The following is a 16700-nucleotide window of genomic DNA, read 5'->3' as shown; positions in this document are numbered from 1 at the left end:
TTATACACACTTCTGTTTTTTTTCTTTCCAAACAGAAATGTACAGGTAATGTAAAAGCCCCAACCATTATAAGATACTTACATGTTTCCTCTCTGCCTCTCTTTGTCCATTAGTGTGCTGTGTGGCAGTGAGGAACTGTCTGGAGTGTAGGCAGAGACAGAGAGATCGAAGCTGCAAGTCCTCCTTAACCAGCAGCAAGTCACAGGACAGCCTCCACAGTGCCTCAACAACCAGCAAGGTGCCACACACACACACACACACACACACAAATCAAATGCACATCCTGCACACAACACTTCTGACAGAGAGACATGCATATGTATGACATATCACATTTGTAGCTCTGACGTCCATATTTAGCAGGATCCAGACAGACTGCTGCAGGATGTAGATATCAACCGTCTCCGAGCTGTGGTTTTCAGAGATGTGGTAAGCGTCTGTGTGTGTTTGTGTATTGCTAATGTGTACAGTATTACTGTGGTTATAAATATGAGGGGAAAAATGCTTGAATTTTGGATTTTTAGTGAATAATTTTTTGTGTGTTTTCTGTAGGATGACAGTAAGCAGGCTCAGTTTCTGGCACTGGCAGTTGTCTACTTTATCTCAGTTCTCATGGTATCTAAGTACCGGGACATTTTGGAACCCCAGCGGGAGATTGGAAGGTCCACCAGCCTATCGGGTAGAAGCATCCGCCACGAGATCAACTCCCCAACCAGTACAGGTGACTCTCATTTTTCTTTCGCTGCGATATCCTCAATATGAGAGGGGTAATCTTGGATGAGCCAGTGGTGACTCATTACTGTCGCGTTGGTGTCGTGAATATAGGCTTCAGGTGAACAACAATACCTTTGTCAAGAATATGAGGCAATTAGAGGAACAAAGCAAGACGGAGGAAGAAAGAATGGTATTAACTAGCAGAGAAATGAAGCTTGCATACAAGAGGAAAATAGCTGAGAATGAAATTTTAAAAACACAATATGCTGTGGAATTTCTTGACAATGCATTTTGTTGTGTAAATATCTCACTTTTTATCCTCATCAAATCACATTGCATTCTTTATTTCTTCTTCGTTCCTCCAGAGCACCCATCCACAGCCTTCTCTGACCGTGACAAGCAGACCCCCACCCCTGTGGATGACTCTCCCCGCGCTGGCCTCCCCCACACAGACTCAGGCATCGGAGAGGAGGGCCACGTGGCCGGGTCCCTGAATGGCTCGGAGATGGGTCTTGGGCTTGGCCTCGGCCTGGTGGGGAGAGAGACAGATAGAGACCGAGACAGAGACATGGGGGGAGGAGGAGGAGGAGGAGTGGGCGGAGGCACAGATCTGTTGTGTGGCCTATCGTCTGACGTTAGGAGGTCACAGGAGAGCCTTCTGGATTCTCCCCACAACCCCAGCTCCACCCCCAACTCCAGCCAAGCCCCGCCTTCGTCCATCTCCAGCATTAGTCAAACAAACAAAGGCATAAATGTCAAGGTGGGTCTATGGGACCCCTGTTCAGACCTGGCTGCCTGCATCTTCATATATCAGAATTAGCTCCTGAGAAAGGCTATAGTCAACATGCATCTTCTCTGACAGCTTTTGACTGTATTTAATTTCTGTATCCAATATTCATCATGTTTTGATATGTATATATATTTCTACTAATAGAGATGATAAATGGGGTCCAGGGTGGTCAGGGCATGCATTTGCATTCACATGTATCCTGGAGAACCTTTAACTGTGGTTTGAAGGATCAAGCTACATCTGTACCTCTAGCTGCATGGTTGCAGTGGTATGAGCTGAGGTGGATTTTAATGCCAGGTCTGAATAGGGTCAAGATTTTTCCACATATGCTCCCTCCAGTGAAGTCTTATAAGTTTATGTGAAGGACGTTAAAGACATGCCTACTTCTTTGGCTCATATACATTCATAGTTTACTGCTAGAAAAAAAGGTTTTCAGTTTGGTTTTTCTCTGTTGCCTAATGTCCAATGCTTTGCAGCCTAAGAATTATTAAAGCTTTCGTTCACAAACAAAATTTGCAATGTCATGGTGCCACTTAAAGAAGTCGAACAACAAGTGATTAAATATGTGTGCGGTGGTCACCAGATTTGTTGTTCTCTCCGAATTGCAGGAGATCCTGAAGAGCTTGGTGGCAGCTCCAGTTGACGGTGGGGAGTTGGGACAGGAGTCTGGGCCGACGCCCTACCACCCAGACCCTGCCCTGAAGACACACCCCATGCTGCCCATGCAGTTCCACTCCTTCGACAGGTCAGTCCCAGCCACCGTTTGAGCTACAAGAGGCAGAAAAACAGACAGAGATGTCAGAGTCAGTACAGCCTGATACATCCATCAATGGATCGATTTTTCCAGCCAATACTGATCTTTTACAGATGCATATAAGAATTATGCTGTTTGTCAAATTGCTGTACTTCAGTGGACACAGAAATCGATTAACTGATCATTATTTAGAAACTAATTCTGCCCTTTGAACCGAGCTCTTTGGATGGTAACATTTACAAGCGTACAGATTTGATTTTTTTGCCAGTAGTCACATTGATTTTTTTTTTTTTTTACTGTCCAATAATGCACTGATAAGAAACGCATAAAAGTGTGAATTCAGCACAATGGCTTATTGGTCGATTCTTAAATTTACTGTGCATTACATATCTGAGAAAAAACAGACACATTCAGTATAAAAACAGAATAACAGTGATTTCTTTAGTCGCAGTGATACCATCATAATGAAACAAGGATGAGTTGGAGTTGATTTAATGTTCTTCCCATTTTTTACATTGATTTTGGACAAATATCTTGTAGAGGTATAGATATTGTTGCTGAATGATAAAGTCGTTAGTCTGATCCTGCTCTGTGGCAGTCCTTGAGAACTAAGTTATTGATTTAAGACGGTGTGCATAATAGATCATGAATAGCTCCATATCCAACTCCAAGATGTCCGTCAAGCCTGTCTGACCCACGCAGACAGGCTTGATAGACATCTGATCCGTCAGTCGCATAGTTACAAACAACAAACAATATTTTAGTAGAGTTTTTAAACAAAGATGTTAGTTATCCTAAAAAAAAATCACTGCTGCATTACTCATACTTTTGAAATTTAAATGCTCACCATCCTTACATTTTAAAGCTTGAAATGTTGGCATTTTAGGAAATGAATCCGATTTTATCGTGCTACATATGAGTAAATGCATATATTGATTAAATTAACAAGCAAGCTATAAGATATTTCTGAAAAACTTTATTTGTAACACATAGAAACGTGAGGGATGATACCCTATTTAAACATTTAGATCATTTAGAAAGTGATCTATAGTCTGAAATACGTATTGTACAATAAATAGTGTTGCACAAAGCAACGACATTTAACACTTTTAAAAAAAAACATTTTATAATTTTTGTGATAACTATTTATTTGTTCGACACGGAAAATGTCGAAGTGCTAAAGCTCCCACTAGTGCCCACGTACAAAAGCAGCTAGCTCCCTGATGTTGCCAGCTGAATTGTACTTTTAAAATATTATAACAGGGATTTGAGGAAATCTTGTGATTTAGTGACGTACCTGCTACTGAAACACCGTGTATCTTAAAAAAAGGTTTGTGAAAGGTGATGACACATATTAGATTTAAAAAAAAACTATTTTTATTTGGCAAACAAAGGCCAGATTCATTTTATAGGTTTGCGATTGAAATCCCAAAACTGCCTTCAGAAGGTTAAATAACTGTGTAACTCTTTTGGTTGCTCTAGCAACTAAAGTCAGCAACTGTGCATTTATCCTCACAGATGTTCTCACGAACCAACACACACACAAAGCCAAGATATCACCGGGGAGCATTTAATAAAGAATAATGTGTGGGCAGGTTTGCGTCATGTCTTCGTGTCTCATCTCTTGCAGGAGCGTTGTGGTTCCGGTCAAAAAGCCGCCACCTGGCAGCCTCTCGGTCAACACGGTGGGCACGCCCACCACAAGCGGCGCAGCCACCGCCGGCAGCACACCTAACATTTTTGCCGCCGCGACAGCAACGCCCAAGAGCATGATCAACACTACAGGTGAGAGATAACGCACAGATATACGTGCATTCTGGTATATTGTTTGCACTGCATATATTCAGTGTGCATTTAAGGAGAGGCGGCAGACAGACACCTGCAGTATGACAAATGTGTTGGGGTGAAAGGCCTCAAGCAATTCAATTTCTTCTCCAGTTACAAAACTTTTTGATGCTTTTTTTTTTCTGCTGCCCTTTGACAGCCAGAACAAATTAGAATAGAAACAAACTGAAGCAATAGTGCCAGCTGTTCCTTTCAGGATTAGTTTTAGCCTAGTTAGGAGCCAAGTGAATGAAGTGTCAGACAGCCCGGCAAAGTGTAAGATGTCTTATCTCCGTTAACAAGAAAGTTAATTCAGTGAACTCTCTCTGTGTTTGACCATGTACCTTTCACGTGGCTCACATTTGATCCTCCAGACAGGCAACAAACAGAGGCAGAGAAAAAAATATGTATTAGATGTTCTTTGACCCAGATATGGTATTAAGAAGGAAGACATTTAGGATAACAAGATAAGAATCAAATACACTTCACCTGACATGCAGATCGCTGCTGTTTCCACGCAGCATCGTATTTGGTCCCATCTAGATCCGTTGTAGCAGAGTGGATTTGTACTCCAGCCTTTGTCAGCCTGTCAGACATATTGTCCTGTATCATACATGCATAATGGACAAGGAAGGGATTTCTTTCCTGGAATGGATTCTGTATATTGATTGCAAAGCTATTTTCACAAACAGGGGACCATTACCAGCAGACAAGCAGCTGCATGTCCGGTGAAATACTATCCAAATTGAATTTAGTCGGAACTGATCAGGACATTAATACATTTCCTTTATTATTTTCCTGCACGCTAATCTTGGTCTCGCCTGATTCATGTTACAACAATGCTTGGCCTATTTCTCATCTCTCCCCCTGCTGTTTCTCCGTCCTATCTAGGTGCTACAGACTCTGCTTCCTCTTCCTCCTCCTCCTCCTCGTCATTTGTCAATGGCGCAACTAGTAAGAATCTGCCAGCGGTGCAGACAGTGGCACCCATGCCAGAAGACACTATGGAGAACATGAGGTCAGCGCTCTCAGCATCGCAAAGCTCTTAAAGGCTTCAACCATTCACTTTCCTCCCGCTCTTTCTTTTTTTCTTCCCTTCGTCTTTTGTTTTTAACGTTGATTTGTCTGTTTTCCTGGGTGCCTTTCCATTTTATTCCTCTCCCTTTTTCATTTCACACTTTGGTCTTCATTCTTCCCAAAGAATTCTCGCCAGCAGTTCACTCTCACTCTCTACTGATATTATATAGCAAGGTTAGATAAGTTTTGTCTGGAATTGGGAACAACCGGGGTGCACCTACGTCCTTTTTTGAGGCCTACATTAGGTAACAATAAGTGATATTAGTCATTATTATTTTTAAGAATGTCAGGAGTGATGTGGACACACAAAATATTCTGACATGTTAAAATAACGGATCACTTTTTAAACAAAAGATAAAACTTGAATTGCTAATTGGACAGCTGTACTGGGTGACACAGGGCTAGAAATCAAAAGTCACAGAAATGCCAGTTCCACCTTGACCTACCAGCTATTAAAAGGAAATTGGACACATTCCCACATTGTTTTTTTTAAAGCCGATATCAGCTAACAATAATAGTTTTCTGAAAACTATTAAAACCAAGCAAGTATTTATGCTCACATTCACGTACACCTCTCACACATTTTACTCGGGTTTACACTATGGTGCTTTTCATCCCTGACATGTTTTAATGTCGCAATTATAATATAATGTAGAGTATGAAAATATCACCAATTATTAATCCAGCCTTAATAACCCATAAGCCCAAAGGTCCTAATGGATTTCAGAGTACTTCTCATAAACATAAATCTGTGTTTTATGTGTGTTCCATACTCTGTGAAGGCGTCTGACACTCATTAATAAAATATAAGATGATCTGCGATATGACACTGTTAATAATGGTAATAGAGCATTTCAGTGAGAAATACTAGATAATTCCTTTGAGCATTGTAGCAGTTTGTGCTGTAACATTTCTGTCCATTTACTCTCTCCTCAGACATGTTAGATAATTTGTTATGATTTATGCAGTTACGTGTGCTTGCACACGCTTGTGAGTGGGTGGGTGCGTGCGTGTGCTCCTTAATCAGTGTGCATATCTGTACGTGTGTGTGTGTGTGTGTGTGTGTGCGTGCGTGCGTGCGTGTGTGTGTGTGTGTGCGCATGCGTGCGTTTGCGTGTGTGTGGTTTGTATTGCAGTGCCTATTGTGAGGTGGCGCAGTGTGCGCTGCGCAGCGGTCAGACGCCCCCTGAGCTCAAGTCTTTTAGCTCTCTGGCAGGCTTCCAGGCAGCCCCCCGAGATGCAGGACAGTGTTTTAGGCAAGGAGATACTCGTCCTGTCCCCATGCCCCCACCCCCCACCCCCCTCTCCCCCACCTCCACCACACACTCTCTGCTACGCCCAGCCACTACTAAATGTTCCCAGAATGCCATGCAAGAAAGGACAGGCATCTTTGCCAACAGCTTCAGCACTTAGCATCACTTTTGTTTTTAGGCCAGCAGCTCATTTTTTGATATTCACAGCAACACAGCCAACTCTGTCACTTCTGGCAAAGCCATCTTCTCACACTAACCCCAAACTCCAGATCAGACCTGAGTCAACATGTCTTTGCAAAGAACTTGTGGCATCGGTTTGTTTAGGCCGAGTTGAATGCTTACTTTAACCTCCTGGTACTCGGAGCAGGTTAAAACAAAAATAAGATTTGTAAACACTAGTGACCCACGTCTGTTTCAGAATAACACATGGTTACAAAGCCAAGAAGATGCACTTCACTGCCATCATGGCTCCATATTTTAGTCTGCTTTGCTGTATCCGTCCTGCCTTACCTTCTCCATTTCTTAACTGAACATATATTAGGAAATATACAGGCTTAGAAAGATCTAAGCCTGTACAGACACAAAGGCACTAATATAAAAATGTGTAGTATGTACAAGACAAGTCAAGATACAATATATACAATACTTTCCAGTGCAGTTTAAAATAAGGACAGTTTTTTTGCACTTCAAGCTTCAGTCATCTCACAGTGCCAAGTTGATGAGCTCAGCGATTAGTTTTTAAACTGTCGCGCCATCAGCTGATACTAACCCAGGCATAGTGCTTCTATACCAAACCATCATTACATACTCTTTGATTCTGTAAATTTTTCGTGTCCTCTGTGTCCATTTCAGACATTTTTCTATTTCTTTCTCTTTTACCTCTCTCAGCTTGCCTTTTCCCCTCTCCCCTTCTGTGTAATTTGTCTTCCCCTTTGCTCACCTACGTCTACTCATTTCTCTCTTGCATGTTTTCCTTCCTCCCTTTCTCACCTACGATAAATCCCCTTGGTTTTTTCCCCCTCACATGCTCTTCTAACCCTCATCTGTATGTTGCTTTTTGTATCTTCACTCCTATTCTCTTCATCTTCCTCTCGCTTATTTCCACCTCAGCATCACCACCAAGCTGGAGCGCGCTCTGGAGAAGGTGGCCCCCCTGCTGAGGGAGATTTTCGTGGACTTTGCCCCCTTCCTGTCCAGGACACTGCTGGGTAGCCATGGGCAGGAACTGCTCATAGAAGGTACAGGTGCTGTACACGGCTCCTTTTTCTCTAACTGGCGTCTCTCTGTGGAGTCTCCCCATTCCCTGTCCCTCACCCTGATGTTTGCGTTAAGAGAGAAAGGCTGAGAGAAAAAGAAACGAGCGATTGAACAAGTGTACGTAATAACTGTGTGATTAGTTGCGAGTGAGTGAATGAGTGAGTGTCTTTGAGCTGGCTGCATCACTCATTCGTCAAGCAGGTATAAGGTCAGTATTTTGCACCACCTTCAATCAGCTAGCTAGGTAATATCAACGCTTTTAGATCAGATTATGTTCAGCTTTAGCATTAATGCTGCTTGTATTACAGATTGCACTGAATGTGATGCATTTCTCCCTCTGCCCACCCGCTTCCTGGCGTCCTGTTTTTGTGATCCACTGTCTCTATGTTATGCTCTCTCATTCTTTGCTCCCTCCTCGCTCTCTCTCTCTCTCTCTCCCCTGCTCTCTCCTCCCTCATCCTTTTTTCTACTGTTTGTTCCTGTCTTCTCTGTGGCATGCTTTTTATAAACTTGACTGTGATGACTGCAAACAATAGCTGAAACCACTGACACTACAGTGTCGTCATTGGTGATATTTTCGGTGTTTCGCAGTGGTGAGTGCGTGTGTGTCAGAGAGAGAGAGAAAGAAATGCTACTGACTGTGCTGTATGTCTTTGTGCTGCAGGTCTGGTGTGTATGAAGTCCAGCACGTCTGTGGTGGAGCTCGTAATGCTGCTCTGTTCTCAGGTTGGTAACTCCTCACCTCTCCTCTTTGTCTCTCTATGTACTGTCCCTGCATATACATCCATTTTGCCAAAGCCCGAAAAAGTTGTCCTTAATCTGTATAATTTCCAACTCAATCTGAAAGTTATTTTTGTTTTTTTGTTTTTTTTTAGACCCACAATAATTGGCTAAGTTTAATGCACACCGGAAGCTGTCGAGTCATTGATCCACCCTCTGAGGCAGGGTCAACTATGTAATGAGCGCATTGCAGATGTAATATAATATCAGCTTATATGCATCATCACAGCCTAGCTTTCCTTCATTAACATCAAGGCCACAAAAAGAATTTTCCATGTTAATCACACGCAGGTAAACTTTTCCTTTCCTGGATATTACTTTTGGGAATTTTAAGTTAAATCACAAAGACATCACAGCTGAACTAATTTAGAATGTTTTGGGGTTGATTTATTTAACTTTCATTCAAAGCCAGTACCTCTATTTTTCCCGAGTAACCCTTAAAAGACCGAGCAACAGCAGAGAGGCACTTACCGCTACAGAGCTTTCCCCTGATGGTGTAGGTGACCAGTGTTCTTTTTCTTATGTTATGAAGTTTGTCTCCCAACTGTTGTCCGTTTTGTTGGATTCTCTCTCATCTTTGGAGGAGCCTCTCGTTTCTTTCCTCTTGCACTTCTTTTTCTTCAACTCCACTACCATGGTCTTTGCCTTCCTCTCTCCTTTTTTCCTTTTTCTCTCTTTAGCCATACCCTCGGACACCTCGACTTTTCTGGTCCATTTCAACTCAGTGTTTTCAGTGGCAGCTGCTTTCATCTTCTGCCACTCTCTACACTGCTATTTCCTCTCACCACTCCCTCTCCTCCACTCTCCCGGCTGGCTGCTCGTCAGCATGTATAGTATTACCCCAGGCTCCGGCCTTGTCTGACATTAGAGGCTCAGGAGAGCGAACCCTAGCCCAGATATTGATCCTCTGGATGGGGGGATGTAACAGGAGATGCTCCCATGTGCCCTTCACAGCCTTGAGAGCTGGTGGAGCTAATGGAGCTCTGATAGCTTTAGGCTTTCAGCAACACTCTTATCCTGATCGGAAGACTCCACTCTCATATGCACAAACACATAAAACACTCACATACTCTTAGACGGGTGCATTCTCATTGACAATTATGGAGCTGTTAATCTTGTAATTTATTAATAAGCTTGTTCTTTCATCCTTATTTTGAGCAGTTTCGTACTAGTGTACCTTTATACTGGATATGGTAACTGATGAAACTATATTTCCTCTTGAAGAAAGCTATTTTTATTTCTGTATTAACTGGCACTTTTTACATGTTGATCAGCGGATTAACCACAACAGCCCGGATTGGAAACGCGCGATATCAGTATAACATTATATATACAATGACACTTTTTAATCCGTGTCAAACACCCCTACTCCCTACCTGTACTATATTAATTTTGATGTGTCCTCTACTCTTAGGAGTGGCAAAACTCCATTCAGAAGAATGCTGGACTGGCCTTCATTGAGCTCATCAATGAGGGAAGGTAATCCAGCGCACTGACTGATTAACACCCACATAATTCCCTTTGATTCACACACTAACACCAATACTGCTATCGGTACTTAACAACTACTGGGCATGATAGAGCCCTAATGGGAACCTTGCCAGGATAAGTACATAGTGCCATGTGTGTTCAGTAGGAAGTCAAATCACTAGGGCCCAATTAAGTTTACTGCCGATTTTTTGCTGGTCTATTTTCAGTGCCTGTAATCATGCCTTTTTTTTTTTTTTTTTTTTTTTTTTTTTTTTAAGTCCAAAGTGTTTATTGGATTATTGGTACAAAACATACATCCATACATACGTACATACATACTTACAGTAAGCTTCAGCAGCGATTCAAGGACCAGGCTTATCGATATAATTTAGAAGAGGTTGCAGCACTGATCAGAACTTGCTTAAATGACCTCTTGTTGAGAATTACATTTTTTTCTGCTGATTTTTTTTTTTTTTTTTTCTCTAAATGGAGGTGCTGCTAATGCCTGTAACCTTTGTCACTTCCCCGCGTTTCTCCCTCCTTCGCCAGACTTCTGTGCCACGCCATGAAGGATCATATCGTGCGTGTTGCCAACGAGGCAGAGTTCATCCTGAACAGACAGAGGGCCGAGGATGTGCACAAACACGCCGAATTCGAGGTAAACCGACAGAGCACCACTGATGTTTGTCATTGTAAATGACAGGCGGAAAGCCATGTGAAGTGGCTAATATGTAATGCTCATTGTTCATACTGATCGTCACCAACTAAAACCTGGGCTTTTAGTTAAATTGTTGCCTCGAATTGCTACATTTAAACTGACTTTAATTTAGTTTTGATGTGCACATGTAACAATAAGGGACACCTTTCAGGCTCGTCTTGTGCTTTGGGAAAACACAAATGACCTGCTGAGTACGACCAGCTGATAAAGAAACACAACAAAAAATCCTCCCACACGTTTTTTCTATAAATTTCACTTTTAGAATGCAAAATAAATAAATCTCCTGTAAACTAGTTTCATCTGATTTATTAGTCTAGCTCCAGTCCGCAGGCGACCATAATGTGCAACAGCACTAACGGATAACATTCTTCTATACCAAGTTGCTATATTTGAGCATCCCCTTCTGAAAACCCAAGATGTCTTTACATGGGTCTTCGTCCGAAGGCTTTATCGGTTTTACCAAAAACTCAACAATCAGACGTACTCTGCAGCAACTGCCTCCTCGTCGCCACAAGCGCCTCCCCATCTGACAGCAATGCTCTTTTGGTTTCCTCACTGTTTGTCTTTACTGTTCAACTCTTCGCCGCCAACTCTCTTCCAGTCTAACTGTGCCCAGTACGCTGCGGACCGGAGAGAAGAGGAGAAAATGTGTGATCACCTCATCAGCGCCGCTAAGCACAGAGATCACGTGACGGCGAACCAGCTGAAACAGAAGATCCTCAACATCCTGACCAATAAGCATGGAGCGTGGGGGACAATGTCACAGAGGTGAGAGGGACTGTGTGTCAAATTATACTCTGGGACATTTTTAGATCACCATTACACAGGATCCCCTTTGACAGGAGACATTACGCTGGTAGAGTGCTCCCATGGAACACTTCCTGCATGTAATGAGAAAATGGTATCAGTATGTATAGTGGTTATTAAGTCAGCACCACCCATCATGTATGGGTCCATATCCTTGTGACACATTACCACTGTAAATGATTGCTTTTATTTGTGAAAATGCAGTAGTTGTACTGTACATCAGTTAAAAAGATTTATTATCATTATTATTTATTATTATGGTCCTTGTAAAGCAGGATTCATGATACAATCTTATTTAACATTATTTATTATATAACAACTACAGCACACACAAACAGCTGCCTTTGTGAGACTGATGTCCTTATTTAGCACACCCACATACACACATTACCTCAATGATTGCTTGTTATCCAGATCTGCCTCCAGGCTGGGAGCTAGTCTAAGGACTTGTGATTTAATTTGAGGACATGTGACATGCAGCATATGAAGCCCGTCTCCCTCATCATACTGTCGAAGAAGTAGATCGTGCACCACAATGCTCAGGCTGTTAGTAAACGCCTCTGCACCAAAAAATAACTAAATAAATAATCAAAGTTAAATTGCATCTGAATTGCCATGGTCCTGATGATATTTTTAATGTCTGTTCACATTGGCCAAAATTTCATCACACTTGTATGACAAAAGTTTACTTTTCCTCTGTTTTCTTCTTAAAATCCCTCGGTTCTATAGGGAACGTAAGTCAGTTTGATGTTTTTTCTCTCAGCTTAAACCCATTTATTGGTGTTTGCAGATGTGGAAAGGTTATGCACTCTGACGGCTATGGTCAAATACTGCCCTTTATCCCAATATAGAAGAGCCTTTTCTCTGTAGGAAATTAGTTTTGGAAGTCGTTAGCATAAATGTCACCTGTGACTTCAGCTTCAACTCAACCTTTAGCTTTACTTTCCCAACATGCACACCTTGTTTGCCTCCCACCACTGAAATGACTCATCTTTGCCGCTCCCTTTTTTTTTTTTTGTCTTCAGCCAATTACATGACTTTTGGCGTCTAGACTACTGGGAGGACGACCTGAGGAGGAGACGGAGATTTGTGCGAAATGCCTTTGGATCCACTCACGCCGACGTGTCACTCAAAGCTCTGGAGGACTACGGTGTGTAATGCGTACTGATGTAAACATGGTGTGCTCGGTCAGTACCTGCCTTTTGCATGCACACAACCCTCACATGCCCACTTCAAAACGCACGCTCCCACAGGTACAGAAGAGGAAGAGGAGGGGCTCAAGGCGAAAAAGAATTTCCGCAGCCAGTCGGTGGTCAGCCAGAACCCAGAGGCGGAGTTAATGCTGGAGGGAGACGATGACGCGGTCAGCCTGCTGCAGGAAAAAGAGATTGATAACCTTGCAGGTAGGATACATACACAGACACACACCCACGGATACTCTGCTACAGTTCGACTAAACAGCAAACTGTCTGTGACTCTTGTTTTTAGCACGTTTCCGTCCAAGACTTTTTACCTCCAAAGGCAAGTTGGACATTTGAAAGTTCTGCAGCTACTCTAACCATCCAGCTGATTTATCTTACTCCGGACGATTAAGTCATAATTTACTAAAAACTGACGCTGATGCAAATCAGACCAAATACCTAATTTAATCCCGTGGTTCTTCTCTGATTTACACACATGACTGGGTTGTTTACAATAGTGGGAAAGTAGAAGAAGCAAATAAATCATCAATCTTAACTAACATGCAATGACTGTATTACAGTATGTGTGCCATTTGAATTATCTGTTGTGTGTGATGATTGCTTATTACTCTTCTGTGTTGTGAGCCTGTCAGTACTAGGAATACCTAACTTACCTACATGTTACGACCTCAAGTGGTAACACCTGAGTCACTGTCCCCCCAGGCCCCGTGGTTCTGAGTACTCCAGCTCAGTTGGTAGCTCCAGTGGTGGTGGCTCGAGGCACTCTGTCCATCACTACTACTGAGATCTACTTTGAGGTGGATGAGGAGGACTCTGCATTCAAGAAGACTGATGCTAAAGTGAGGGCAAGCTGTCTTTCCTTATTATTGTTCAGTGCAGGGGAAGAGAGAGGAGAAAAAGATTTAGACCACATTCTCTGGGAGGTGGGACAGACGGCTTAAGCTTGAAAATTGTTTACGTTTTTACATACTGCTTACTTTGGAGGTCCACTCTCCACAGGTACTGGCCTACTCAGAGGGTCTGCATGGCAAGTGGATGTTCAGTGAGATCCGAGCTGTGTTTTCCAGGCGCTACCTGCTGCAGAATACCGGACTAGAGGTCTTCATGGCCAACAGAAGTAAGTCTGCAAATTTCTTATTACTTACATTAACATACTCACATCTATTGATTTTTCAACACTGAGTGCATCTGCTTCCACAAGCCTAGAGGCATAAATCCTAGCTACTGGTAATATTTATTGATTATTTGCCATCACTGCGACCAGCTCATCAAACCTATAAATACTTAGGTGTTGTGTATCTGTCAGGTTCAAAACCTTTCTGCCATCATTGATGATTGAGGATCTCTAAAAAATAAAATTGTTTGGGTAAATAACAACAAAAAATAGGACTGGACACCAACATGTATAACGAACTAGTACCAAAAGTTGACTGAATAAAGTTGCTTTGGCAGACTTCAATTTTAAAACAGTTGGTGCATCGTTGCCAGTAACAGTAAAGTGCAGCTGGTTCCAGTGAAGTAATTACTTTGGTTTGTGAAGAATTGGATATAAATATCGAAATGGTGTTGAAAAATGTTTAAAATTAGGCCAAGCTAGCAATAAGTTCAAAGAGAAACATTAAATTAAAACACTGGATAAAAACATTAGAATAGCACTGCAGATGCAGCAAGGCAGAGTGAAGTGCATATTAATGGAGTAAAGCCTCCTCACGTTAATGTGTTTTCTCTCCTGTGACCTCCCAGCACTATCATTCCAAGTATTATGACACGCAGTCTTTCCATTTGCAGTGAAGTACTTTGTTATTGTCCGCTATAGTTCAGAATGAAGAACTCTACCATTCCCTGTGCTCTGGGTTGAATTCCTACGCAGCCACTCATGATAATGTCCCAATGTAAGGTGTATACCCAGTGCGATTTATTTTATTGTTTGATTCCCCTTCAGCATTGTTGTAGTGTGGTGAGTGAGTGACTCTACGTTTTCAACATGTCGCTATATGTTGTCTCTTCCTCTCTCCAGCGTCTGTGATGTTTAACTTCCCTGACCAGGCCACAGTCAAAAGGGTGGTTTACAGTCTCCCACGGGTGGGGGTAGGAACGAGTTACGGCCTCCCGCAGGCCAGGTAGGTGCAAGGTGGAGACGGCTGCTCCACCACTGTTCTGTGTTAGAATGGCAGTTTTTTTGGTTTGATAAAAAGGAAATCAATATCAACGTGTGTGTGTGTGTGTGTGTGTGTGTGTGTGTGTGTGTGTGTGTGTGTGTGTGTGTGTGTGTGTGTGTGTGTGTGTGTGTGTGTGTGTGTGTGTGTGTGTGTGTGTCCCAGGCGGATTTCCTTGGCTACCCCTCGTCAGCTCTTTAAGTCGTCCAACATGACGCAGCGCTGGCAGAGGAGAGAGATCTCCAACTTTGAGTACCTCATGTTCCTCAACACTATTGCAGGTGAAGTCCACTTTTCGGTAATAGTTCACTTTTATAGTGAATCTTAGCGTCTAAATAATACATGAACCCGTTAGAAGTCGAACACACAGCCCTGCCCAATCTCGTCTTCCTTTTCTCAGACCATACATTTGAATTACTTGACAGGATGCTTCCTCATTTTCTCACTTTCTGCTGACACACTGACATTTCGTAGATTATATGCTGTGACAATTTTACTAATATGACCTTATTTTGTTGCTCTTGACAGTTCATGTTGTGCTATGTTGTTCCAAAATAACTGCACAGCCAGAAATTGCAGACTCGCCATGTTTGTATTTTTCTCCATGTGCATAAATAAAGAAGCCAATGCATAAGGAGAATTAATTGAGAAGACCAGATAAAGAACCTGGGGGATTTGAGTAAGATAAACCTTTGTCAGTTACATTACCAGTGCAGCTGCTGTTTGTCTCCAGTGTGACCTGTAAATATGTATACATATTTACAGGTCACACTGGAGATATGTAAATATGTGTACATACAAAAATATATGAATAAATGCAGCCACAATGACAACGGAAAAAGTAATGTAAGTAATGAATTGAAAAGAATTACTGCGGGTACGCATTTGTTATTTTTAAGTCCTTTATCTGCTGGAACATTTCAATTTATTTATAGATATTCTAAAATATCTCTCAGTAAAACCTTATGTTACAGTATATCGATGTACTGTATGTAATGGAGATGCAGAATGAGTTTCTAATACGCATCTAGATAAATGGAAGCTAGTGAAAACTTTGTACAAAAGCCTTTGCATATGCTTGCTGACACGTAGCAGTTTGTCAACACCGTGCACTTTTATGCGTCTCCGTGTTGGATCGTCTTTTATCCCGCTAACATACAGCCTGGCACCTCATATTTGCTCAGAAGTCAGACGGAGGAGTTTTTAAGCCTGAAAATTAGCTGCGATGGTGCTGTAAATCACAGATTTTTCACGGTTTGGGTAACCACGTTATAGTATGTAATCTGATCATGTCAAACTCAAAGCGATGTTGTAATAAACTGTTATGCCAAGTAAACACGCCGTGTATTGATGCCATATAGGTTATAACAAGACTAACACCGCAACAGACCAAAACCAAACATGTCGTCACAGTATGAGATCAACTAAAGTGGAATAATGGTGTATCTATACATCCGCTTTGTCGGTTTTGACCTCTCCCGTTCACCTTTTCTTCCTGCAGGGAGGACCTATAATGATCTGAACCAGTACCCTATCTTCCCCTGGGTCTTGACCAACTATGATTCAGAGGAGCTGGATCTCACTCTACCTGGCAACTTCAGAGACCTCTCCAAGGTTAGAGCCCTGTTTCCATTGAATTGTACATGCGCTTCTAAGTCAATACTAGAAAGCCAAAAATGGTTAAATACAAGTCATGTTGTACCTCTCACATACTGTTTCGAGGTTTAGCAGGAAAATACATTCCCTCCTCCTACAGAGAATCAAAATGGACATCAGCTTGTTAGTTTTAATGACCAAACACTGACCATTTTAAAGAATGATGTATGAAATGCTCTCTGAAAGGAAAAGAAGAAAACGGCACTTACAGTTTCTTTCATAAGTGTTGACGTAAGTCAGTT

General features: G+C 42.1%; 1 protein-coding gene across 9 annotated transcripts in view; it reads left to right on the top strand.

Moving 5' to 3' along the window:
* nbeaa (neurobeachin a) overlaps positions 1–16700 on the top strand; it is a 100382-nt gene that overhangs the window by 75384 nt on the left and 8298 nt on the right. For 4 of the 9 annotated variants that reach the window (XM_040150227.1, XM_040150223.1, XM_040150220.1 and 1 more), the window contains 20 exons: positions 114–238; positions 361–429; positions 553–721; positions 1080–1474; positions 2113–2249; positions 3889–4043; positions 4974–5100; positions 6296–6415; positions 7523–7650; positions 8334–8395; positions 9864–9928; positions 10469–10577; positions 11239–11405; positions 12470–12594; positions 12698–12847; positions 13349–13485; positions 13646–13763; positions 14664–14766; positions 14968–15083; positions 16304–16416. In XM_040150227.1, coding sequence (XP_040006161.1) covers positions 114–238; positions 361–429; positions 553–721; positions 1080–1474; positions 2113–2249; positions 3889–4043; positions 4974–5100; positions 6296–6415; positions 7523–7650; positions 8334–8395; positions 9864–9928; positions 10469–10577; positions 11239–11405; positions 12470–12594; positions 12698–12847; positions 13349–13485; positions 13646–13763; positions 14664–14766; positions 14968–15083; positions 16304–16416 — 2690 coding nt within the window. The remainder of the gene's footprint in view (positions 1–113; positions 239–360; positions 430–552; positions 722–1079; positions 1475–2112; positions 2250–3888; positions 4044–4973; positions 5101–6295; positions 6416–7522; positions 7651–8333; positions 8396–9863; positions 9929–10468; positions 10578–11238; positions 11406–12469; positions 12595–12697; positions 12848–13348; positions 13486–13645; positions 13764–14663; positions 14767–14967; positions 15084–16303; positions 16417–16700) is intronic. The other 5 variants (XM_040150224.1, XM_040150221.1, XM_040150228.1 and 2 more) reach the window with 3 other exon arrangements.

The sequence above is a fragment of the Xiphias gladius genome, chromosome 17 (assembly GCF_016859285.1).
Source record: "Xiphias gladius isolate SHS-SW01 ecotype Sanya breed wild chromosome 17, ASM1685928v1, whole genome shotgun sequence".
NCBI classification, from domain to species: Eukaryota; Metazoa; Chordata; class Actinopteri; order Istiophoriformes; family Xiphiidae; genus Xiphias; species Xiphias gladius.
Note: the sequence above shows the minus strand (reverse complement) of the source record. Positions and strands in the feature narration are given on the sequence as shown.